Raw genomic sequence first — 25,920 nt, 5'->3', positions numbered from 1 at the left:
CAGTCATGACTGAGTTGTATCTCATCCACACTTTTCTCTCACACAGGCTGTCCAAATGTTACCGTCATCAGCCCACCAGATTACCCAGAACATTCTGAATCAGTCCATTCAGTCCATACTTTCTGCTTTTATTGAGATAAAATGGGTAGATATTATACACGTTTTCCTCTCATGACACACAGCTGAAGACAGAAAGTGACGTTGTTAAATGTATATGGTTCTTTTGTGGTTGAGTAGCCCTCTTTTTGTCAATACCCTTTCTTTAAGCAGCACAGCAGACGTCATTAGCAATGAGCAGACATTGTGGCTACAACCTACTGTGTCTATGTTTGCATCACACACTCAAGAACTACAAGAGAAATAGGACAACTGGGAGAGAAAGAGAGACAGATGAGGGGAAGAGAGCTGTGTGTGTATGTGGCACTGCGTAAAACCAGTTTCTCCTCAGTAGACCTCAATCAACCTCTTGACCTCTCAAGCAAGGAATATTAAGTCTGCCTTCACTGCGGAGAGATGAGAGAGTGGGCGTAGCCAGAATTTCATTTCAGGTCGAGCAGGCCAGAGTCATGTCCCAGAGACATTACTAAAGTGAGGATGCCAACCACCACTTCACTGTAGCTAAATCATTATAAAAACACCCACCCATTACCATATCCAGCATACCAGAGATGAAGCTAAAGTTGGCTTCTTATTTGCCAGCTTCTCATTCAAGTTTTCATTCCACCTTGAATGGCATAGCATTTGACTGTCGCACCATTTAAGGTGGAACAAAAAAAATATTCAAATAAAAAAGCTGGCAAAGCCAACTTCAGCCTGGCAACCACGGCATCTAGAGGCTAAGTAACTCCATCCTTTTCCACTAGGAGTAGATGTTTAGAGTGAATGGTTCAGGATTGCAAAAGTCATGTTGCTTTTTAAAGTATTAAACTTTGTTTTCTTTACCAAAGCCAATGACTACTACTCACAAGCTATAAATGTATTTTCCTTGTTTCTGGACCTAGCTAAAACCAACTAGAGAAATTAGCCTAGTTAGTGACAAAGCTGCGCAATCTCTCAATCACAGCATATAATTTACAACATGTCCTTGCCAACGAGCTCATGCTCAGGCACTCGTGTATCGTAGTAGCAAAGTATAACATACTCGCGAAACCATCACGTTTAACTAAATTGTTGGCCTGTATTTCGCTGCTGTTGGAACAAAACCTTCTATCTCCATTTTTTGTCATTTTTCAGTTTTTGACATAATTTGAAAGTGCCTGTTGCTCTTTACATTCTGTTTAAATTTCATGATGAATGGACAAAAAGAAATGGCCCAAAATTACTTGAAAAATTCTGGTTACACTGACTTGCATTAAAAGTGAAATATGTTTTTTCCTTTTCTTGTAATCATATTGGAGATACGAGGTTTTGTTCCGACAACAATGATATTTTCTCTTTTTGCTCATGATGAAATGTAACAAATACTTGAACAGTGATTTCAGCATTCTAATACTGGCATCTCAAAGAGTTAGCCAAGAACTTGAGCACCCGTGCAAAAGCCTAACATACATTAGACTATACTACAGAGAGAGGATGAGAGAGGAAATCTATGTGTGTGTGCAACATTTATGTAGTCAAAATCGGCTCAAACCCGGCCTGAAACATCATACTTTGGTGGGCACCATTGTGCTCGGGTTGGGTAACAGACCTCCGGTGTGTGTGTGTGTAAGGCCGTTACTTCAGGTAAGAGGTCGAGGGCCGCTGTTTAGGCCCCCTGAGCCACAACGGGTCCACAGTTATGTCATTTTATTGTGATTATTAATATTGTTGTTTTTGTCTTTCAGATGCCTACAATGATTGGAATGAGGTGAGGGGACCTCAAGTAGGATGTTGTTAAGGACCCCCCAAATTTTCAGAAATGGCATTCTTTGTATGTGCTGCACTGGCCACTCTGCTTGAACTGAAAATTCATACAATCAAATCATAGTCAAACGCTCCTGGGAAAAACATGAAGCTTTTAATGGTCTTAACTACAAATCATTAAACAAACAGATAAGGTAACCTAACATGGAACAGCTTTTCTCTTTGATTTCTTTACATGTTGAAACTTTCTAAGCAAAATTACACACAGTCTTTTGCATAAAGAAGAGCCAATATTGTTTCACTTAGCACTGATGGCTTCAAGCAGTTAAAAACACTGCCAAGCTAGTTTGTGTTTAAGGTGAGACTACATATTCTCTATAGAGTTTAAATCTGGACTCTGACCAGGCCAAAACCATCAGTAAAAACCATTAGTATTTTGGGCTTGGCCCATATTTTTTGTACAAGAGTCTATACATAAAATAACAAACTACACACTACAACATCCCTATATCTTTCTTTCTCTATTTCTCTCTCTCTCTGTGTCTAAACCCTGCCTAATCATTATTTTCTCTTTCTGCAGTAGATTGTGTTGGGCCATTTTCCAGACACAGATTAAGCTTTGTCCTTGAACAAATCACCCTTTAAATCGCAATTACTGAACACTGCATTTCTTAAACCCGATTTTTTCTTCAGCCAAAGCCTGAGCTAATACAGAGGCAGTCAAGAGCATCAATCCAATTTAGGGGAAGAAAGGTGAGGCTTCATATTAGCTATTCTACCAACCCACATAAGCTTTATAAAGTATATCAAAGAACGTTGACTATAAGCTACACAAGAGCAGCCATAAGAAACCTAAACAATTACCACAACAGGACAGCTGACTATGCCCTATTCACTAGGTTGTAGTGCACTATTTTGTCTCAAAACTTTGTGAGAATATCCAGTGCACTTGTATACTCCCAAAATGCACCCTGAGGACAGTGGAAAAGCAACATGTCCTAGCAGACACAGAATTCCCATAATGCACCAAGTCTTATGCATGATTAGATGAGCAAATCCTGTGTAACAGTGTATTGTATAATAGTAGCGGGCAGTAGGCCTGGGCGCTGTCTAAAAATATTCTGCATGATATTTTCTTATAAAAAAAATTGTGATTATTGATTATATCCCACACCCCCAAACAAAGACACATGGTCCGCTGTAGCTTTGATCTACTTTCTACTCTTTTTTTAGTGTATATGTATTTTTTTTAACATTAACTGTTTTAATGAAAATCTTTAATAAAGCCACATATTAAATAATGCAAAACTGAGTAACCCAACATCTTTTGAGAACTACTGCACCTATTATTATAATAAACGTTACAACAAACACGTGTTTATGAGCTTCTGCTGGTGCAGATTTACAGAAACTTGCTCGCTAATAGCTGGAGGAACTTCTGACTGCAAGTGATTTCCAAAGCCACGTACATGTGCTTTACATATTAAAAAACAAGACTTTTTTGTCATTACAGCAGCGTTTTCATAGTTCAGCTAACCACCAGGACACTTGAGCTGTGAAACCCAATTTCTGTTCAACAATAAATTAGTCCTCACTAATTCTCTCAGTTCTCTTCCCAAAACAGCGATTATCGATTACACATCAGCTTCAGGTTACTTGTCCATCATCGACTATATCTGACTACATTGCCCTATTGTCCAGGCCTAGGGGCAGTATACTGGTTGATCAAATACACTGGTTGCAATTCTTCTTCAGGTATGAGTTTTGTCTAGAGCTGGGCGATATGGCCAAAAATGTTATCACAATAAACAAAATTCATATCGTTCGATATCGATACATACCGCGATTAATGTCAAATCATTATTTCTTTCAAGTTTGAAGGCTGATTTTTGGTCCTGGAGGGTTAATTGCTGTTTTAAACTATCCTTTATGATCGGAACACGACAAACACTCAAACAGTGGAACATTTCACAAATCTGTCATGGGAGAGTGGGAGAAAGTGTCTGGTGAGCTGTTTTTACCAGCTGGAAAAATGTTTGTAATAGTCATAATTTAAGAAAGAAAACATTATTTTTAGCTGGTGACGAGCGCTCGGCTACCCCGCTACAAATGACATCACAGTATTCAAACACCAGCTAGCTACGACTGGATTTCTCTATACTATTGTAGTAGTTCAAGGGGTGAACCGCAATATATCAACACCAGACAAACAGAGTCCTCTTTTTAGGTACGTTTAAACTGAAAGAGGTGCTTTTGTGTCTTGTTGACCTACAGTAACATCAATTCATTGTGTTGTGCGAGTGACAGAGCGCTGCTTCAAGTAAGCCTGGAAAGCTAGCGTTCTCCCGCTCTCCAATGCCTTACAGCTTCCTCAGTTGACTTTTGTTTAAATCAGGTCTGTAATTTACATTAACTCACTTCTTTCTTTCACTTTCGTTGGTTGGGAATGCACTAATACTTAAATATGACTGTCTGAGCGCTGTAACAGCGCTTTAGTTGTGAGGATTGTGATTTAACGCTGCTAAAGCTGGTTAGGATGTACAGAAAGAGGCGAGTTCGCTGTAGGACAGTACAGTTACACCACTGATCTCGTCACTCACACTCGGTCACAGGAGAACAGATCGCCGGTCGCTCCACTCAAACAGGGAATATATAACTCAGCGTTTCAGACGTTGCTAAAGACTCATCTTACTCGTGGCCCCCTCCCTCTCTAATCATGTAGAAAAACTCAGAAGTGCGCCCTCTCCTGGCGACAGCAGAGTAGTGTCGCTTTCCTTGCGGTAGAAAACACCACCAAGGCTTTCGCTGAACGTGGGAGTGTGAGAGTGGTGTATTATATCGAACATTTATCGAACATGTCGTATCGCTCTATCGAGGAAAAGTTATATCACGATAATTATCGTTACCGTTTTATCGCCCAGCCCTAGTTCTGTCATAACTGTTATACCACTCTGGCCCAAATAAGCACAGATAATGCGACATACAAACAGTGCAAGCCATGCTAATGTTAGTATGTTTAGCTGAATGGCTAAGTCATAGATGCATAGATGTTTTAGTCACACTTCAAATGAAAATGAAAACGCAGCAGATCCTTGATCATCTTTCGCTGTCTAGTCCGTTATACTGAAGTAGTCCACTTTGTTTTGAGGCAGCAGACATAAAAAAAATGGTAATTCTTCTGAGGTTAGCCTTAGCTTAACATGGACACCAGATCAACTATTGTGATTGTGTTACCTCTTATACCACCTGAGAAGCTGCCTGACTCGGGTCAACTGCATGAGATATCAATATTTTCCAAATTTAAGCAGTGTCCGAGGGTCAGAGTGTATGGGATGCATGTTTGGGTCAAATCACTTGGGAAACAAGACTGAAGTGGGCTTCTTAATCGAATTTCCATTTCACCTTAAATAGTGTAGCAGTTATGTTCAGGTGCCTGTACAGGTGCCAGAATGTAACTGCTGCTCCATTTAAGGTAGGAGAGAAAAATCGTACAAAAAGCTGCTCAATCAGATGGGAAACAACATTTAGCACTGTTTTTGCCAGAGACAGTGGGGAATTCACTCTACCATAGCCTTTTAAAGGCCCCATTATAACTCAGTATTTTAACAGTCAAAGTAAATAAAACATTAGGGCTAGTGCTAAAAAGCAATTTAGTCAATGAGATGCAAATAATGTCCTTCAGAGTGGTTTGATGTGAAATAGCTCAATGTAAAGAAATTTGCTGAATTTTTTTTTTAATCAGTGGTGGTGAAGAACCAGGGGTCATGATGACAAATGATGCAAATATAGGCATTTTATTTACTATACAGAATGACCTGTGAACCTACATGTGTCTAGGCTTTTATGTGTAATGTTGATCATTGTAAAATCACAATCTCTACAAGTTTCTCTATAACAAAGCATTTCACAACAAACTACTCTGAATGACTTTTTTGTAAATTTTGAAAAGTTGCTGGAATTCCCCTTTAAAACAGACTTGAAAAACAGCATACAAGAAAAATATAGAGCAAGAGCCCTTTCAGTCCAGCTGGGCACAAACAGACACTGCAAGTGCTAATTCAACACTTTGGATTTTGCTGCGAGGAACTATTTTAGGCTGTTCTAGACTTTCACAGCAAAACAGAAGCGTGACGAGAGTTCTGCTGGTGATTGCAAAGAAGACTTCATTTTTTGTAAAGCATTCCAGCTCAGCTCATCTGCTGTTATTCCGGGTTGTTTCTTAGGCGTTCACCCTGCATTTATTTCTGACAGAAACACAAAGGAAGATCATGCTGACCTTTCACACTGCTGAGAGCTTTCAGGCAGTGTGAAGAAGTGCATTGTGCGTCATGCAGACGTATCAATGACGCTCGAATCTGACCTAAACAAACCTGCTACACAGAGCAGGGAATCCCTTTTACCTTGGCTAGCACTTCTGAAGCAGTCACACATTGAACACTCTGCAGTGTCTGCTGTTTAACTGAGCTAAGCTGCATCAGAATCAGGGACTTTAAACCAGTTTGAACCAGGTTTTAGAGGTTTATGAAGTAATGTCCTGGGGCAAAATTGGAATTTGGGCCCTTTTGTTTCATGTTATTTACTTTCTTTAGGTGAATGGTGTTAGGAACAATACAGTTTAAACCAGGAGTGTTAAACTCATTTCACGTAAAAGACCACATTTTTCTTAGTCCAATGTCAAGTGGGCTGGACCAAAAACAACAACAACAAAAAAAAACAGTTTGCTAGGCTAGTAATTATGGAAGCCTGTTTCTGCCATTGGAAATTGTCATTTAGTAAGTCATAATAATCAGAACGTTTCCCATAATCATGATTTGCACCTCATAATAATGACTTGCTATCTCATAATAATATCACTACATATAAGCAGAAGTTTGATTTAGGTATCTGATGCACGACTCTGGATTTTCTAGAGTCAATTCTGACTGTCGACCACTACCACTGTAGCAAATAAAGTCGACTTCTCGACTCCACCTAATACTAACCAAGACAGTGTCAAAGCCCGTAATAAAAGGATGCAACGGAGATTACACTATCCATTTACCCAATATTTTGAGTAGCTACAGATTATAGTGACATGATAAAAATTCAACTTGTTTCATAGTGAGGAAACTCAGTGATGAGAAAATCATTAGTGTAGACACAATACACGCTTTCCACTGTGCATCACTCATTTCAGATGAGCTCAAGCCCAGAGAAGTGTTTCTGGACGTTGTTGACATGACTTCCACTGTGCATAGTAGTCTTAACTTGCATTTGTGGATGCACCGACGAAAAGTGTTTATTGACAACAGGTTGTCGAAGTATTCCCAAGCCCATGCGGTGACATCCATCACAGAAGCATGACAATTTTTAACGTGCTGCCGGCTGAGGGATTGAAGGTCACGCCGTCGGCTATGCAGTTTGTGGTTTTCTGTCTTGCCCTTTATGCACTGTCCCAACTTTTTTGGAAGGAGGTTTGCAATATGATGTTATATATCTACCTATTATTTTCATAGATACGTATCTATGGTTTAGGTCTCAGCTGAAACTCCGCCTGTAAAACTGCATGTGTTTAGAGTCTGTTGCTCTATGTTCAAGGCTGTTCTATGGAACAATAAACACAGCAGTTCAGTCTCTTCCACAAGTCAGCTGTTGCTTTCACAACTGCACTGTTTCCTTTCAAAATATCACCATCACACACAGACAAGCGCACACACACACAACCACACACACACACACACACACAAGGTTCTCTCTGCATCTGATGCTCCAGTTATGGATGGAGAGTCCATATATCATCCAAGTCCAGTTGCCCTGGTAACACAGTTTAATACTCCAGGCACGAATGGCTTTGTGTGTGTGTGTGTGTGTGTGTGTGTGTGTGAGAGAGTGTGTGTTTGAGTGAGTGAGTGAGTAAGTGAGTGAGTAAGTGAGGGGGGGGGGCAAGAGCAAGCAAAAGAAAGAACAAGAAGGAGAGAGAGCACAAGAGAAAGAGTGAGGGAACACGAGAGAAAGAAAACAATGAGAATAAGAGAGAGAGTGGAGAAAGATAAAAGGAGAGAGAGAAAGACAGAGAACAAAAGCAAGCAGGAGAAAGAATGAAAGGAGGGAGGAAGAGAGGGGAAGAGAGAGAGATAGAGAGACAGAGAGAGAATGAAAGCAGGGGTGTTCTTCCTGACCTGCATACATGAGTTTAACGTCGGGGGGGTCGGTGGGAACTGCAGCTGAATGGGGATTAAAACACACGCACAGTCTCTTTTCTTTGATTCAAAAGTTTCATTCACAAACTGCAGTACATGGAAGAGGAGGGGGCGTGTGTGTGTGCGTGTGTGTGAGAGAGAGACAAAGAGAGAGAGAGAAAAAGAGAAAAAGAGTGGGGTAACCCCGAAAGACTGCGGCATCCTCAGCCCCCCTCTCTCTCAGCCAATCAAAAGAGAGGAGGAGAAGAAGGTGAACAAAGCAACAGGGTGGGCGGGGCTAGCGCAGAGGAAACTCCGCATAAAACACACACACATGCACACGCACGCACACACACCCACACAGACACACACATTCCTCTCCACAGCCCTCTCATTCATCCTCCAGCTCACATTCACTCGTGTTCATTCACTCGTTCATTCATAAACAGCACGGCTGTGCTTCAGCTTCACGTGATGCCTCTGTGCTCAGCACTGAAGCAGCACAGCCTGAGTATGTGTGGAGTTAAATAATTAGTTTGGGGAAAAAAATATCACACAAACTTCTAACAGTACATTACTGATTTAGTATTTGTCCATTTTTATGAATAATGGGATCATATTCAAACTGGCTGCAACAGAATCCTCTAATTCAGATAACGTTGTGGAAAATAACGGTGGTAAACGGTTAAAGTTTGGGTTCACCACCCAAAAAATACACATCAATAACAGCCCAAGGCCAGTTTAAGCATCGAATGAAATAATACAGCATTTCACCAGCATTACAACAAAAAGCGTCTGGGTATGTTATGCACTGATGTTTTGTCTTTGCACATATGCATTCAAGATCGCTATAGATGACACCGCTGACCTTTTACACTAATGTGTCTATTTCATCACTGAGTGCATTTACATAACAATCCGATAACTGCAGAAAATCAGATTTATTATATGCACTTGAGTAATCAGATAATGGGAAAACTCAGAGTCACATGAGTAAGACAGTAATGGGATTTCTGTTTTGCTACCAGCAAATAAACTCACAGCAGAAGACGTGATGTAAATATAATGTAAACTGAAACTTCTGTTTTGAAAATTGCACCACTTTACCTGAAGCTATGAATATACATCATGTAGAAAAAAAAAAAGAATATTTAAATCCCTCATTTCATCAAGCATGTAGTTGGTTTCATCGTTGCTCCAGAAGAGTTTTGCTGCCATCTCACGGCAACGCTGCTTGCTTATTTCCGGTCTGTTTCGCACATGTGCAGACTGACAAATGTGAAAGAAATCCGAGTAAGAGTTTACATGCACTGAGAAATCTGAGATTTCTAGATCGGAGCATGCTGTTTACATGACCATTTGAATAATCAGATAACTGCAGAAATCCAATTATGATCGGATTATTGAGTGCATGTAAACGCACTCACTGCTCCTCACATACACTTTACAAACTTGCTTACCTTTACAGTCTATGCCAAACAGATGATGGGCCGTTTCAACTTCCTACTATTACAGAACTCTATACAGTCTGTAATGCAGAGTGAACTGGATAACCTATGCCTTGTTAGACCAGAAAACACATCAATTAAATCAATAATTAACTGGTTACATTAACCACTGATGTTGATTGTGAACAGCACAGCCTCTCAAAGGACATTCAAAGTTTTGATAACTGATCGGATGTTGGGAAGTTAGACCTATTCAAATTTCAGCTTTTTTTGTATATACCAACCAAAATAATAACAAACCAGCCCAAATTTTGTCCAACCACCGAAGCACTGTTTCTCCCACCAGATCCAACCCAAGTCTGGCAACATTGCCCAATCTGGGAACACTGCTCCTGCTGGATGAGCATGCAGCTTGACTACGCTTGTGACACAAGTGGTTTCCCCACCTAACATCAACAATCTGACTAATACCATGTCACACTGTTCAGTAAGAGTGAAAAGGGCTCTATACAGCACCAAGAAGCTTGACATCGTAACAACAGGAGAACCTTTTTTGGTGCTATATGGAACCTGTCAGGCCCAGAAGCAATCCTTACTACCCAGTGCCCAGATGTCAAATTAAATCAATTGCTATACACTTACACTTGTAACTATTCTAAGTTTAAACTGGAAAAAAAAAAACAATCAAACCGAATAAAAAGACTTTGAACACTGAGTTGGTGGAAAGAGGAGGAGGCTTCAGCCTTTATTAAAGCATAGCTCTTGTAGAACCATATACAACACATTCTCTATCAATCTGAAGAACCTTTTCACAATGCAAAAAACCCTTTAAGCATGCAAAAGGTTCTTTGAGTGTTCATGGTTCTATATAGAACCACTGTCATTACTAAAGAACCTTTGAAGAACAACTCAAGCTTGACAGTAAATGAGGCAACGGAACAGAGGCAAAATAAGTTGACATTTTCGGTACCAAAGTCTGACTCCTTTTGACTGAATAGAACCATGAGGTATAAAATTACAATACGGTGATTTTTTATTGTCTTTGCAAAATTGGCTCAGATTAGCAAAGCTACTGTAGCACAATTTCTCAGCGTGTTGTTTTGAATGAATGTCCATACACGATGGACTACTCAAACATGCAGTGTGAGAACAAGATTTCTAAAATCGCACAGTGTATGTCTGGCTATAGAAGACATTCAACTACAGCTAAACCAGCCAATCTTAAGACTCCAACAAGACATAAAACTATACAAGTGCCTCCTCAGATCAGTCTTGGATGGCATACCTGCTGTCACTGTGTTATAGAGACTGTTGTTTAAAGCAACTGATGAAGATCAAAACTATGAAACATGCTTTACAGTTCCACAGAAGTGCTTTTCTGACGTGGAACAAAATCCACTCCTCCCCACTGCAATACTACTCCATACAAGCTACCTAATGTAACATAGCTAGCTAATGCATGTCATTTAAAATCAGCTAGATTTTTATGGTAGCGCAAGTACTTAAAAACATGTACTCGTCCTAAGGCTGAAGTACATCAACATCTTGTCCCTACCTTGAGCACCTGCCCCCAAATTATCTGTGTGTGGGCCTGCTTATTATCTATCATATATAGTATTAACAGTACTGTTAAAAATGAAAAGCAACATCATACTGTGTCAGCATTACTGTATAGTTTATAGATAGTCGACACATCGCACAGCATTACTTGTTAGCCACATCACCCTCGTAGCTCTTATGCAAAAAGCAGTAAACTTTAGACACCAAACAGGTCTTGGCTTTGTGGTAAGACAGAAATCTGTGTACATTGGACATCACTAATGTATATAATGCACATACACTCACTTTTTTAAATCAAATCAAGTGATTCAAGCTTTAATAAGAGGTTTGGTTTATTTGTTTCATTTATTTATCTGTATGTTTAAATTCATTCATTCACTGACTTATGTGTTCATTCATTCATTCATTCATTCAGTAAAGCCTCTCTTTATTAAAAGATATAGAGCAATATCCAGTACTGCAGAAACAGTCTTCCCTCCCACACTTTAACCCTCTCTTTCAGCAAAAAAGGGAGAGAGAGAGACACAGAGAGAGAGAGAGTGCAAGACAGGGAGAAAGGGAGAGAGATATGAAGCGGCAGAGAAAGACACAGTGGTTTCTAGTTAAATTTGGGGGGGGGTGTTGGTATGAAGCAGCACCCAAAGCCAGCTGCAGCCTCTTCACACACACACCACACACACACACACACACACAGACACACACTCTTCTCTTTCCATGCTGTCAGCAGAGATGGTAATGAATGTGAGTTTGTCCTCTGACTGTGCGGAAAAAAAAACATCTAAGGACACACACCACTATCTGCCGTTAACACCAACACAATCCACACTCGCGCTGTCACATACACACACTTATATTTCTCACACACACCCTCATGGCTTGATAAGTATCTTGACTAGTAAGCGAGAAACACTGGACTGTAACCAAGTGACTACAGTAACTAAACAAAAATAATATGTGAATGACTAATACCCTTTAACTTCTACCTTTGAGGACACATGTATGGAGGACATATGCATGGAGGACAAATGCATTAAGAACATGTCCATACAGGACATATGCATGCTGAGCATGCATTAAGAACACATGCATGCAGTACCTGCATATTAAGAACATGCACATGCAGGACACATGCACACAGGACATATGCATTAAGGATATGCCTACGCAGGTCACACACTTGCAAGTCATGTTTTAAGGACATGTGCATGCAGGACTCCCACACATTGCAGCCCTCTGATTCTAATGCTAGAAAAAGCACACATTCTGCTTGGACATACAGACAGGGCGCACGGACACTGCACTACAGCACTGTGGGACAGGAGATCAATGCATAAATCATGGCTCTTTGTGCAACAGAGCTTACTCTGAAGGTTAAACAATCGAAACGCAGAACACTTGTGGGTGACCAGTGTCAATAAAAATAACCAAGGATCATGAAGAATCACTAAAGCTTCACTAAGGTACATTACAGCCGCTGGGGGCATTTAAGCAGGTTATGCAACTTAACTCAGATTCTGCTAAGACAGAAAACACCATAACCCCCCATTTCTACAATATGTAAACCCTTGTGGCCGGTTTTCCAGACCAAAAACCACTGGCATTTTAATTTAGCCCAAGAATAGGCATAATCCATGTCAAGGAAACAAGCCTTCAGTGGTATAAATAATAAAGAGAGATGGCACCAATCCGGTACCAGGTATCAGTATTGGCCTATATCGGGAGAAGACGCTGGATACGGGTAGATTGAGTTTTAGCCTACTTTCAGATGCTTATCTAAAAATAAGTAAACAAATACTTCAATAAATTTGGATAGTGGTACATTTAATTAACAAGTGCTTCTCTGCATTGGATAGCAAGTAACTTAACCAATCGCCTTGCAAAACACACATGAGCACAGCTCAAAAACTACGCTGAACCACTAGACTGTAAAAATACTTACAACGTGATGACTGCTGTCACTCAGTGTTGTGGGTAAAATGCAGACTGTATGCTAAAATGTTGGAAGCAGTGATGGCTACTGTCAGAACAAATCTGCATCATCATCAAGAACTTTTCAAATATTTAAAATCATATTTATGCTTATTATTTTTATTGCCCTACATTAAAAATAAAAATATACATACAGTCAGCCTACATATAGAAAAAGCTGTTTGGGGAATTCTGACTGTTTTTTGACTGAAGCACCTCATGGAACTCACATTTCGCAGGCTGAAGATTCTCCATAAGGGGGCGACATTAGCAGTCAAATATCTTTTGATGTTTCAGAAGAGCAGAACATCACATCAGTGACTAACAGTGAACAAAAATGTGCTTGCAAGAAATGGGAAAACTCCCTACACCAGGGGTCGGCAACTCAAATGATAAGAAGTGCCATTTTGTCCTTTCAATAAAAATTAAACCACCTTGGGAGCTGCAATATTTATGTTCATTTTATTGAAGTTTTACCATTCCGGCTGAAAATATGTATTAATGTGTGCAATCTAATGTACTAGTATAGACCTTATACTATATATCCCAGTATAAAATGTAAACAAAACGCAGACTTACTTTCTCTTAAGTCCATCTTCTCATTCAAATTTTACCGTTCCACCTTAAACGGTGCCTGAGGTGCCAGAATGCAGCTGGTGCACCATTCAAGGTGGAAACAAGAAGCTGGCGAACGAGAAGTTGACTTCAGTTTTGTGGCTTTTCAGTGTTTGACAGTTTCTCGTTGCAGATTAAACGTATCAGGAAACCAGCTGGAGTGATTATAAACACAAATAAGTCCAATTGTCTCCAAATTATCGATGTTTGTCTTAATTGTTTCTCTTTGCCTTTTCGTTAGCTACTAGCTAGGCAAGATTCTTGTCTGTGTTGCTATGGTAACCAGCAGTCTGTGCGATAACCGTCAGGGTTAAAGGGTGAATTAGCAGTTATAGGCTATATCAACTCCAGTGTTAAAGACCATTTATTGTTAAACCTGTTAGAACGATCAGTAGAGCTTTATTTTATTACAAAGGAGGACTATTTTATTTTTACTGACTGATGACTGACTTAAGCAATCTACCTATTTATGTCTAGATCTTTCTGACTCAGCAAGACAATAAATACATTTGACAGAACAGCAGAACATCCAGTCAGAAACACACTATTTTGATAATGACTTATCACTTCTCATATCATAATCAAAGTGTAATGAATTTGCCTGCCTCTAAAACATATTTTGATTAGGTAACCGTGCACCAGCAGGCAAGGAAAAAGAAAATTAACCTATAATATCACAGTTTCACTTCTCCCTCTTCCACTATCCTAACTATCACTCAGCGACCCTCCCTGATACCCTGTTTCACTCAAAGGTACACCACAGTACAGAAAAGACTAATCAGAAGTGTAATCCTTCCTTTGTTATTGATAATGATTAATGCCAGGTAAGACGTTTCCACGGCATCTTCTGTCGCGACTGGGCAGCACTGCTGATGCAACTCCTTCTGCTGGGCCGCAGACCGTTACATAACCAACGAAACTGGAGAGGCTGCTTAGACTCACGAACACACAACCTGAGGCTACAGCTGAGCAGAGCAAAACCCTGCAAATCACTCCCTACTGAATTACCCACACTTCACCAAACTGACGATGGAGAGAGAGAGAAAATTCATTTCATGACGAAAGAGGAATTTTAGGGGATGTAACACACACCAGTCCACGCGGAAGTTAAAAGGTCATGTCTGGAACACTACATTACACTACTAAGCTCATGGGTCCAGATGCAACAGGCTGTGCGGGGGACACCGTTAACACTTCCAAAGTGGCAGGTCAGCCTGGGCGTGTGTAGTAACTCATAGTACCAGTGGTCAGGAGAACACATCTGAGGCAGCAAGTACACTACCAATCAAATGTCTGGACACACTGGGGGGACCGCAGTAGCTCGAGCCCTTGCCCCTTTTGTCTTTAAATTAATAATTCCCTTTTTGACAGGCTCTAAATGTCTAATATGGAGCTGTACAAAACATGTGTAAAACTTAAAACTGTTGCTGGAGGGCAGGCACAGTTTCGTTGCGTCCATAGTTTTGGAAAAGGTCTTAAGAACACTAGCCTGAACGCACAGTGCTTCCGGACATGAGCTCTTCCAGAAGTGTCTCTGCAATATTCCTTCGCCAAAGTTTGTGCACTCCACTGACTGACGTATTTTGCAGATTATTTTGCATAAATTTTTAGAACAATAAGGGTTGCCAGATTTCAGCTGTGGCAAAACCGGACAGATCAGGGAGGAGGGGGAGAGGAGGATCTTCACCAAGCATCCAATATGCCACTTATATGAAGCACTCAAATTGCACCATTTAAACTGTGAATTTAAAGAAATGTATCAGGGTCAGGGGGAAATTACCTGTTTTGTTGATTTTCTAAGTGAAAATAAGTGAACCCTTCCTCTACAGGGAACACACTTATATATGGCATTTTCCTGCTCAATTTCTATTTATTGGCTAAGTTTCAGTTGACATACAGGAAAAAAAAATAAAAGGTGGTATAAAATTTGCACAGTCTACAGTTAATGTTTAATTACTTTTCACAATATGTTAAATTCAGCTGGAAAAAAAAACAGTAATTGTGCATTAAACTGTGCTGAAGTGTGTTCTCTGCAAATCATTTTTTTAGAAATTAACAAAAACATGTAATTTGATCAAGGGTGCCCAAACTGTATGAAGAAAATTTTATTTATATCTAAAAATATATGAAACTTTTATAGCGTTAACTACATAAAAGTACAAGTAACTCCAGCCAATCATGTTCAAAAATTTGCCAGAACAAGCTGCATCATTTTCAAAGCCATTAATCTCAATGTCATGAGGTTTTTAGAAAGTAGTAAATATGTTAACTTTGTGGTGTTCTGAGAGAGAGAGAGAGAGAGAGAGAGAGAGAGAGAGAGAAAGAGAGAAAGAGAGTGAGAGAGAGATGCAGTGACAGGACTAGAACAGCAATTAATCTACATCAACCCATGGAATGCACTTAGAGTTAGACTTGACCGGACACTAACGTGTGGTTCACAGTATCAACCGGACAGCGGTGCTGAAAACCGGATGGTCTGGACACCTGACAACCTCAAGAGTTATAGAGAAAATGTCAAAGCTATTAAATAACATACGGAATTATGCAACCAGAAAGTCTTAAACAAACCAAAACTATCTTTTAGATTCTTTCAGTACAGTGTGACAGCCAACAACCTATTTCTCTGAATTCAGCTTTCATTAGTTCCATAATTAAATCTACAGTTGGTAAAATTTCACTGTGAAATTTTGTGTGATCAACTGAATGGAGGGTTAAATTAACTGAATGTTAATTGACTAATAATCATAATCTGTATAATTTACATAAATGTGGTCTGTAAAAGTGAACAAACATTTGCCAATGTTCTGACAATATGAGGTACTGTTCACAAAGAGCTAAATTACTACCATGAGGGGGGAAAAAAAAAACATGCTTCACTTTATTTAAGTCTGCCCATAATTCTGAGCTACAGTAAGTGATAAGCAATGGCTAATAAAGTTATATAATAATAAATATATAGATTTATGTTGTAGTTCTTCCTACTGCAGTATCAATTAGCTGGTTTAGAATTTCAGCAGGCTAGTTCACTGGCCAAGCTACGAGTGACAATCTTTCCAGGATGAGTGGACGGTATTTTTTATCATGTGAAAAATGTTTACAAAGTGAGGTGGATTTTAAGCTAATTAACCAGTTATATGTAGTTAGTTACACTCTTAAAAAAGCTGGTTCTTCAAGGGTTCTTTAGTAAAGAAAATGGTTCTGTATAGAACTATGAAAACCCTTGGCATGATTCTTGCACTGTGAAAGCATTGTTCAGATTAATGGAGAATCTGTTGTACATGATTCTATGTGGAACCTTTTTGAAAAGGGTTCTATATAGCACCAAAAAGCGTTCTTCTAGTGTTACAATGTCAAGCTTGAGCTCTTTTCAAATAGGTTCTATAAAGATCCAACAAAAGCACATTCTCCAATAATCTGAAGAACTTTCAAGATGCAAGAATCATGCTAAGGGTTCTTTGAGTGTTCATGGTTCTATATAGAACCATTTTCTTTACTAAAGAACCCTTGAAGAACCATCTTTTTAGGTGTGTAGATAATAGTTCTCTATAGCACCAAAAAGGGGTACTTCTGTGATTACAATCTTGACACTGTAACAATAGCAGAATCCTTTTTGGAGCTATATAGAACCTTTTTTCTATGGGATTCTATATAGAACCATATACAACACACTCTTCATCAACCTAATGAACCATTTCACCATACAAACAACTTGATTGTTCATGGTTCTACATAGAATAATTGGCTTTACTAAAAAACCCTTGTATTGTGTAGAGTGTAGTGTGATGAATCACATGACTTGCTAGTAAAAAATGACATTTTGAAGCATTGAAGCACAGAACCATGCGCCCCTTTCCCCAGTTTCCACTGCTGTGTCACACATCCTGGAACTCTCTGGAAATCCGGTCAAGGTGTATCCCAGCGTACTGATTAATCTAGAACACTCTCATCACTCAGTAACAGTGTTGTGTAGACACTGTGTTGTCATGGGCAATACAGGCTTCAGGATGAGGTAGGACTACCACTGCACTGCACGTTAGAGTTTCCCTGCTTCCAACTGGCTGATGCCATAAACGAACTAATTGAGAAGCTAAAGTGAATTGCATTTGGTGTCAAAGTCAAGTCAAAGTTTATTTATATAGTGCTGTTTATTTAAGGAGCTTTACAGAACAATCCAGGTCCAAGCCCCCACCAGCAAGCCAATGGCGACAATGGCAAGGAAAAACTCCCTAAGAGCAAGAGGAAGAAACCTTGAGAGGAACCAAGACTCAAAACGGGAACCCATCCTCCTCATGTGTTACAGCAAGGCACATGGTGCAGTGGTACTCCAGCACCAGGATTAAGAACTACTGTGGTACTGTAAGGAACATAACAGTGGTTTTCAACCTGTGGGTCGTGGTGGTACTGCTAGGGGTCTGTTGGCCATCAGTTTGTTTGTTTTTTTTTACTTTTTACTGTCACAAAATAAAAAAAAACCCATCACATTTACATCAAGCTCATTAACTGCTCTCGCAAAATGCTGAGTAGTTGTGCTCACATTGCAGCGCAGTCAATGTAAAACATTTCACATTTCGATCATAGGGAATTCTTCCATCATGAATAAATGGTTCAATTGTCTTTCAAAAGGAAAGATCAGAAGGCTTGGCCAGCTTCAAATGTCCAGCCACCATATCTCAGACTGAGAAAACCAAGAATAAACTGAAACAATGAAAATACAGCAGTGAGTACTGAGCGCTGGACTTCACATGCACTCAAACAGAAAACGAGCAAGTACTGCTCTGTGATGTACACTGTACACGCTGTCCTCTGCAGACTAAAACAACATGAGTATGTCTTTAAACCTATTGAAATTAGACAGAACTTAAGACACTTTTCCTCTCTTCAGCCTGGCATCCAGCAATTGGTAGCTGTCAAACAAGATCTACCTCATTAGGTGAAAAAAAGGATCAGATAAATCTTCTTGTGTGCCATGGAAGCTTTTGTGGCCATTTGTGTGGGCCATGAGCAAAGGTTGGGAAGCCCTACATTATAATACAACAGAAACTTATTCTCCATCAGATATTCAAATATTACACTGTCAAAATCTAGTAACACAATTTTTTTAGGTTTGTAGTTTTTTTCACAGCATTTATTGTGTATTAAAAGGAAGGACCTTCATTTCCTTCTCTTATGAAATGACCATCTTGGAGAAAGGTTTTTTTGTGAAAGAGCACCATCTGAAATGGACAGTGAACAACGGTCAGTGTAGGAAGAAAATGCTCCAGCTGATGTCCTGTGTTTCAGTCCTCAAATATCTTTTCATATACTTGTCGTTTTCTCTATATCCATGTATCTCTCCTTTCACCTCATCTCTCTTTGTATTACTTCACTTTCCCTTTGTAGCTCTTTTCTTTTCTAGTCATCTCTTCCCTTCTCTTTTTCTCTCCCTTCTGTTTTGCATACTCTTCCTCTCCCTCTTAAACTCTTATTACCTCTCTTCCTTCAGTTCTCTTCTTACCCATCTTTTTTATTTTTCGTCATTTCTCTCTCCTCTTACCTCTTTCTCTTAATCTCTTTTTTTGCCACCTCTTCCCTTCTCTTTTTTTCCCATCTTCCCTTCCTCTTTTGCCTGCCTTTCTCTTTCTCTCTCTCTCTCTCCTCTTCTGCATCAGTTGATTCTCTGATGGCTGTGTGTAATATTAATGTGCCTGTCTGAGGCTGATTTCCAATTTTCATCTCTCTACATTCTCATCGGGAGACACTAATGAGACAGTGGCAAAAGCTCCCTCTCTCTCTCTCTCTCTCTCTCTCTCTCTCTCTCATATCCTTTCCTCGTCTTCCCCAGTGCCAGTCCTCTTAATGCGCATTCACTCATTTCTCTCACAATTCACAATTCATATTCCTCCCTCGTTATCCACGGTGTGTGCTGGGCAGTGCTCCCCTCTCCCCCTGCAGCTCACCACGGACAGAGAGGACAAACCTGTAGTGTGTGTGTGTGGGTGTGTGTGTGTGTGTGTGTGTGTGTGTGTAGGAGTGAAGCTGAGGGTGGGTTTACAAGTGAGGGGCTTGAAAATACAATTAAATGTGATGTGTGTTTCTTGCAAAATGACTGTGTGGGCATAAAGGCTTTGAAGATCTACAGCTTTCAAATACAACATCTTTATATATGTGTACAATACTGGGCAAAATCCACCCTTCATTTAACTTCCAACCAAAAACAGCCAAATATAAAAATTAAACACAAATTATTCTTTTTCAGCATCAGGAACAAGTATTTTTCAATATTTAGTGAGCTCCAAAACTGTGTCCATGTGCTTTACATATTAAAAAACGATATTTTCTGTCACTATAGGGGAGGCACTCTGGAATTCAGCTTTAAATGCATTTCAGAAGCCATGAACTGTTATATTTTCAGAATTTTTACAACTTTTAACACTTAATATTATTTAGTAAACTGTTTAAAATAAACGTTAGCTCTATGTCAGATGTCTTTAATATATATAAACATTATTACCACTATTATCATCATTAGCATTATCACTTTAATTCAAAAGCATAAATAAACCATCCAATTATGTATAAAAAAAAAACCTTTAGATTTTCGGTTTCAGTTTTTGGCTGAACGCATCCTGAATTTTCGATTTCTGTCAAGAATTTTCATTTTGGTGCATCACAGATTACAAACAATATACTGTTCAACCCTTATAGCCTATTGGACAATACACAGCCTATTACACAGAGCACAGCATTAACAGTAGTTGTGCATGAGAAACACTTTCGCTTATGTAAACCATAAGCTAACACCAGATTCCCATAGAAAAACTAAAATACTCTAAATTGCCGCCTGTTTAACCTCTTCTATTAAACTTCTCAGACATGAATATATACTAATATATGGTGTTGTAAAAGATGGGGCTTGACTAAACATATGGTGTTCAACATACATAAAACATTCAATACAATTCAATGCGTAAATTAGAGCTGGTACAACATAAAACTCTGGTATCAGTTTCACAGCTCAGTGATTGGTATTTGAGGTATACTGCTAAAAATTATCATGCCAAGATGTACAAAAACTTCAAAAATACAGCACAGCTGATGGCAGCAAAGACCTGGAACCGCAGCACAGCGACGACAAGGAATCAACCCGCAGAAGACACAGGTAATGCTGCCAATTCTGTCTAAAACCTGGCACTGACTGTAAGCGCAAGCCCCTCACTGTGCGGAACGGTGGCAATATATGTTTTGTAGAAGAGCTGAATGACGCAATTCATCAAAAAATAATGAAGCATGCCAGATGAGGCTCTGTAGTGCAGTCTGACTAGGAGAGAGAGACTGAAAGTGACAGAGAGAGATGGGGAGAGACAGAGAGAGACACAGAGAGAGAGAGAGAGAGAGAGAGAGAGACACACAGAGAGAGAGAGAGAGAGAGAGAGAGGGAGAGAACCGGGTGAGAAACTGAGTGAGCTCCATCTGAAGAGATGTTGATGTCACTGGCTTGAAGCTCAGTCTAAGGGGTAAGAGAGAGAACATGTCAATGATTCGCACTCGTTTTCAATACAGAACGAGGGCCGTGGCAGTGAATACACAAAGTTCTCCTCTGCAGCTGCAGTAGAATGCTGTTGGAGCAACACTGCCCCCTAGAGCGGGACAGCAGCATTGCAGTTATGAAACTTGGGTTTGGACAGCTTTTAGGATATGATTTGTATTGATTTAAAATTTCTGTTTAATTAAATTGTTAAAATGTAGCCTAAATCACATTTTGTACAATGCATTCAATGATGGCAGAAAAAGTAGTCCACAAAAAAAATGATTTTTTTCAGTTTTTCAGTATTTTGCCATTACAAGCATTACATAAAAAAACTTAGAAGCATGTGTAGGGTCACTGGTCATTTTGGATAGTAATTAAAATAGTTACATTTGCGTTGTAGGCACTGTGATCCCTGGTTACTATAACCACGATCAGTCAGTAAGTTTCTCTACAATGCACTTTTTCACATGAAATCACTCTAAATGACCTTGTTCACATCAAGCAATTTTTAAAAAAATCAGCTCTTATTCTTGAGATTTACCTACGAGAGCTGAACAACATGGAAAAAGTACCACATTATGATTTTATTGCTACATACTGCATTTGCAACTACATCTACTTTTTAGCTCAATCAGATCATAAGGATAGTGTACTTCAGCGGCAAGTTAAATTAATAACGAAATGCGTTTTAAATGGGAATTTCATCAGTTTTTCGATTTTCTGCATAATGAGATGTAAACAAAGTCTGATTTGATGTGAAAGGGGTCACTGACACAAAATTGACTGATTTCTTTACAGTGGTTGGAACCAGGGGTTACAATGTTTACAATGCAATTTGGTGTACTGTCCAAAACAATCAGTCAAGATATCTTCTGAGTTTTTTATATGTTGGATGTTGGTAATGAAAAAATAGTGCTAAATCGAAAAAAGTTTTCTTTGGGAAATATTTTGCCTTGAACACCCTGCACTGTTGACGTGTACAAATGGTTCACTGTAGAGAAAAGTACTGACTCTTATTTTCTTTACAGTGGTGGTGATGGGAACCAGGGGTCACAATATCTAAAACATATGGCAAATTTAGCCATTTTATTTATTATCCGATATGATCAGTTAACCTACATGTGTTTTTTGAGGTTTTATATGTAATGCTGATGAAAAAAGAGTGGTAAAGCAAAAAAAAAAAAACATTTTCTTTTATGTATACCACTCTGCCATGAATATATTAAAAAAATGCATTTTAGACCAAAAGGTTTCATAAAAACTATCATAAAACAGTGTATCAGACACGAGGGAGTGTATTCCAAACCATTTCATGCAATACTTTTCTGTGTTCCCATGTTTTAGCGGCATTAAACTCTTCAGATGTCTGGATCCTGTCACCATGATTGTGAACAACTCTGACTCAAGCAAGTTTCTCTAGAATGGGGCATTTCACACCAAACCACTCTGAATCACTTTGCTCACATCATAATGATTTAATTATGCAGAAATTTAGAAAAATCAGTGGAATTCCCCTTTAACCCACAACTGAATATCTTCTTCTCTGCTATGTTGGTCCTCACCTGTATCTCAAAACTTTGGGTAAGATGGTACAGCTGAATCTGCACCAATGCAACCACAGTAATACCTAGTTTAATACTTTCCTAACTACAATACATGCATAGCCTGTGCTGTGCATAAGTCTGTCCCTAATGCAAACCTAGAGCCCTCAAAGGCTCTTGTCTTATACATCAGCACCATGCTGATTGTCAAGGTCACCAAAGTGTGGACCACAGGGCTTAGGGTGTTTCTGAACTGGTCTTAAAACTAGGCACAAATTTGTTTAAGCACTGTGAGCATCCTGACCAACCACAGACATTCCTGTAGTTATTTTGATAAATAAAAGCTTCCACATGATCTAAGAAATGAAAAAAAAAAAAATCTGCCCAGCCTGATGTCAACGACCCCATAATTCGGACTGCTTACCCCTGGTGATAAAAGCATTTGGTTTGTTCGGAGCAAAAGAAAACTCTTAGAAATGACCACAGGATTGTATTTCAACATTAACATTGATTATAGTATGAGTGTAACAAGGCTGTCTAACTAACAGGCCTTATTTCTATACAAAAGTCATGCATGTTATCCCAGACATTTCACCATTAAATGGTCTTAATCATGGGAAACTGACTTACCCTTTCTTTTTTAATAAAACGTTTGTAGATTGTTAAAGTTTCCAATTGAACCATTGACTCTCCAGTCCATACAGTGCATATATGTATATAATCTAAGCCTGCTTTGAATTAATTGTTTTTGTGAAGCCATAACAAGCAGTGCATTTACATATATCCACCTATTCGATCTACAGCAGCATAATTCTTAGTTTTTAAAGAACGAGAAGCCGGAAAATGGCCATTTATAAATAAATGATGGTTGATAAGACCACAAAAGCTCCAGTATATAGAAACCTGTAATGTATTGGCCCATTCAAACGTAATGTTGTAGCGCCCCCTGCTGTTCTCGTCCCCTAATTGCACATAAGCGTGTCTGTGTTTGAAACAAAACGACAGAATAACGTTGACTCGCTCATTAAGAAGCAGTTTATGTTGGATTAAAGAAGCACAAAGCCAAGTGGGTAAAACAGGCAAAGTAAAAGCGTTTTAGAACAGTGTAAGTAACATTAGCTTACATACCCAGCATCAGAATGTTTTCATCTCTTCCCACATGTTGGACTAGAAGGTGCTGAAACTTGGAGAAATCCCCGAACCACTCGAAACTCTCCTCCGTCTCGTACCTCGTGTTCCAGTACTCCACATCTTTGTATTTGGCGTTACAGTCCGGTAAATACTCCATATTTATCTGGAATAAAGCAGCACCGCCGGCTAGCCTGTTAGCTACCTCAGTTTACAAACAGCGTTTATGTTACACAGACCGACCGACAGACAGTGACAGTACTTCCTGAGGAAAACGTAATACGAGAAGTCGGTGTTTATGAGTTTATTATTCACATCTTTGTCTTAAAACGTGACAAACAGTGTGGAGAGAGCGGGAACACACACTATGCTCACTGAAACAGGCACACGTGCACTTCACTGTAATCGGGATGACTTATTTTCAAGATAAGAGTCCTTGAACTGAGGAGAAAAAAAATTGTGCGACGATAATAATATAATAATGAAATGTAGCGCAGCACAACAATTGTTGACCACCTACAATACAATATGTAGACAGGAACTGTAAGGCGAGATACAATATAGATCGTTAGAATAATTAGAAAGGTATAAATAGAATTATTACTGTTAGAATACCTTCTTGAAAAAGTCATTTGTGGTAGTCTGATATTAGAAAACTTTCTATTTGTAACGCATCTGATGCCCTTTTGTTATATGATATTTATGAATTGACCGAGAGGAGCGATATAGCCTAAACCCATGTTCGTGTGTATGGCTTTGTTACTTTAGTGCAGTAATGGTAGAATTAAAAGTGTCTGAAATACTGAGTTTGACGATATTGCTTAATGGTTTGATGAAGTCGTTAAATGGCCCATTCACACTAATGGTGAAAGTCTATTGAGGCCGAATTCTGTGATAAGTCTATTCATGGTAAAATCAAAAGAGAGTACTTAGAACACTTAATAGGTTATCTGAAACTTCATCCTGTATGCACTGAAAGGCGCACACACACGCATATGGTCTGTGCAAGGTACGCATAGGTATATATATACATACATATATATATATACATATATATATACATACACACACACACACATATATATATATATATATATATATATATATGTGTATATTTATTTATTTATATATATATCTTTGATAGAGAAAGCAAATTAAAGTGGGGGTCAAAACAAAAAGAGAAACATAGATAGTAATAATAAAAAAGTGATTTAAAACTAATTTAATTTCTTCCGTACAAAATGCAAACAAATCATTGGTGTCAATAAATCTTGACAAAGAGAATTAAAGGAGTACGTTTTGAAGCATCTGAAATGCATGTTTTTATTGTGGATCCAAAACTTGAAAGACAATTGGCAAAATCTTTTAGAGATAGTGGCCCAAAAATATTTGGACGCTTGAGACATGCTTAACAAAAATATGAAGTTCATATTTTTTTACAATAGTGATGAGCAACACATTTGATTTTTTTATACCAAGTAACACCAAGGCTAATAACCTAATCCCAATACACTTAAAAGTCTTCTTGTGCACGTAAAACAGAGACTTTTTATGATTTCAACAGCAAAATCCAGTAAAATGTGGACAAAAATTGTATCTTAAAGCCTTTGCATGAGTTAGATGTTGTGCAAGAAATGTTTTTCTTTAAAACAATGAAGTAACCTAAAGAACTTTATTAAAGTTTACCATTGGTTATGGGGAATTCCACTAATTATTCAACATTTATGCATAAGTAAATGGTTAAACCAGAAGACAGTTCTAGAGAAACTTAGCAAGTCAGAATTGTTCACAGCGATGGTGATGGTAACCAGATGTCCACAGTGTTAATTGCCCCTAAAAGCTCATTCACAGAAAGCTATTTACATGAAATGGTTATGAATACACTGCCTGTAGAGCAGGGCTGGTATGTAACAGAATACAAGTATTGGCAATACGTATTCAGAATACAAACATTAAATTCTTCTCTAAATCTTCTTATCTAAATCTTTATTCATTCCAAATTACATATTATGAAGGCAGTATTTAGATTACAGCTAATTTTTAAGAGAATTCTTTTAAGAAATATATACCATCTTTCAAAAAACACATCAATACTTGCTAAGTGCTTATTTACATACAGCATGTAAAGACTTACTCTAAAGAAGACCGCAAAA

General features: G+C 38.8%; 1 protein-coding gene across 1 annotated transcript in view; it reads right to left on the bottom strand.

Annotated features, from left to right (window-relative positions):
* The window catches only part of ece2a (endothelin converting enzyme 2a), a 148,103-nt gene extending 123,942 nt beyond the window's left edge, over nt 1–24,161 (bottom strand). Inside the window, exon 1 of the mRNA XM_036556737.1 lies at nt 23,768–24,161. Within this exon, the coding sequence (XP_036412630.1) occupies nt 23,768–23,927 (160 nt within the window). The 5' untranslated portion in view covers nt 23,928–24,161. The remainder of the gene's footprint in view (nt 1–23,767) is intronic.
* Between the last annotated feature and the right edge of the window lie 1,759 nt (nt 24,162–25,920).

Source organism: Colossoma macropomum, unplaced genomic scaffold (genome assembly GCF_904425465.1).
Source record: "Colossoma macropomum unplaced genomic scaffold, Colossoma_macropomum, whole genome shotgun sequence".
Lineage (NCBI taxonomy): Eukaryota > Metazoa > Chordata > Actinopteri > Characiformes > Serrasalmidae > Colossoma > Colossoma macropomum.
The sequence above is the reverse complement of the archived record's forward strand: the minus strand, read 5'-3'. Positions and strand labels throughout refer to the sequence as shown.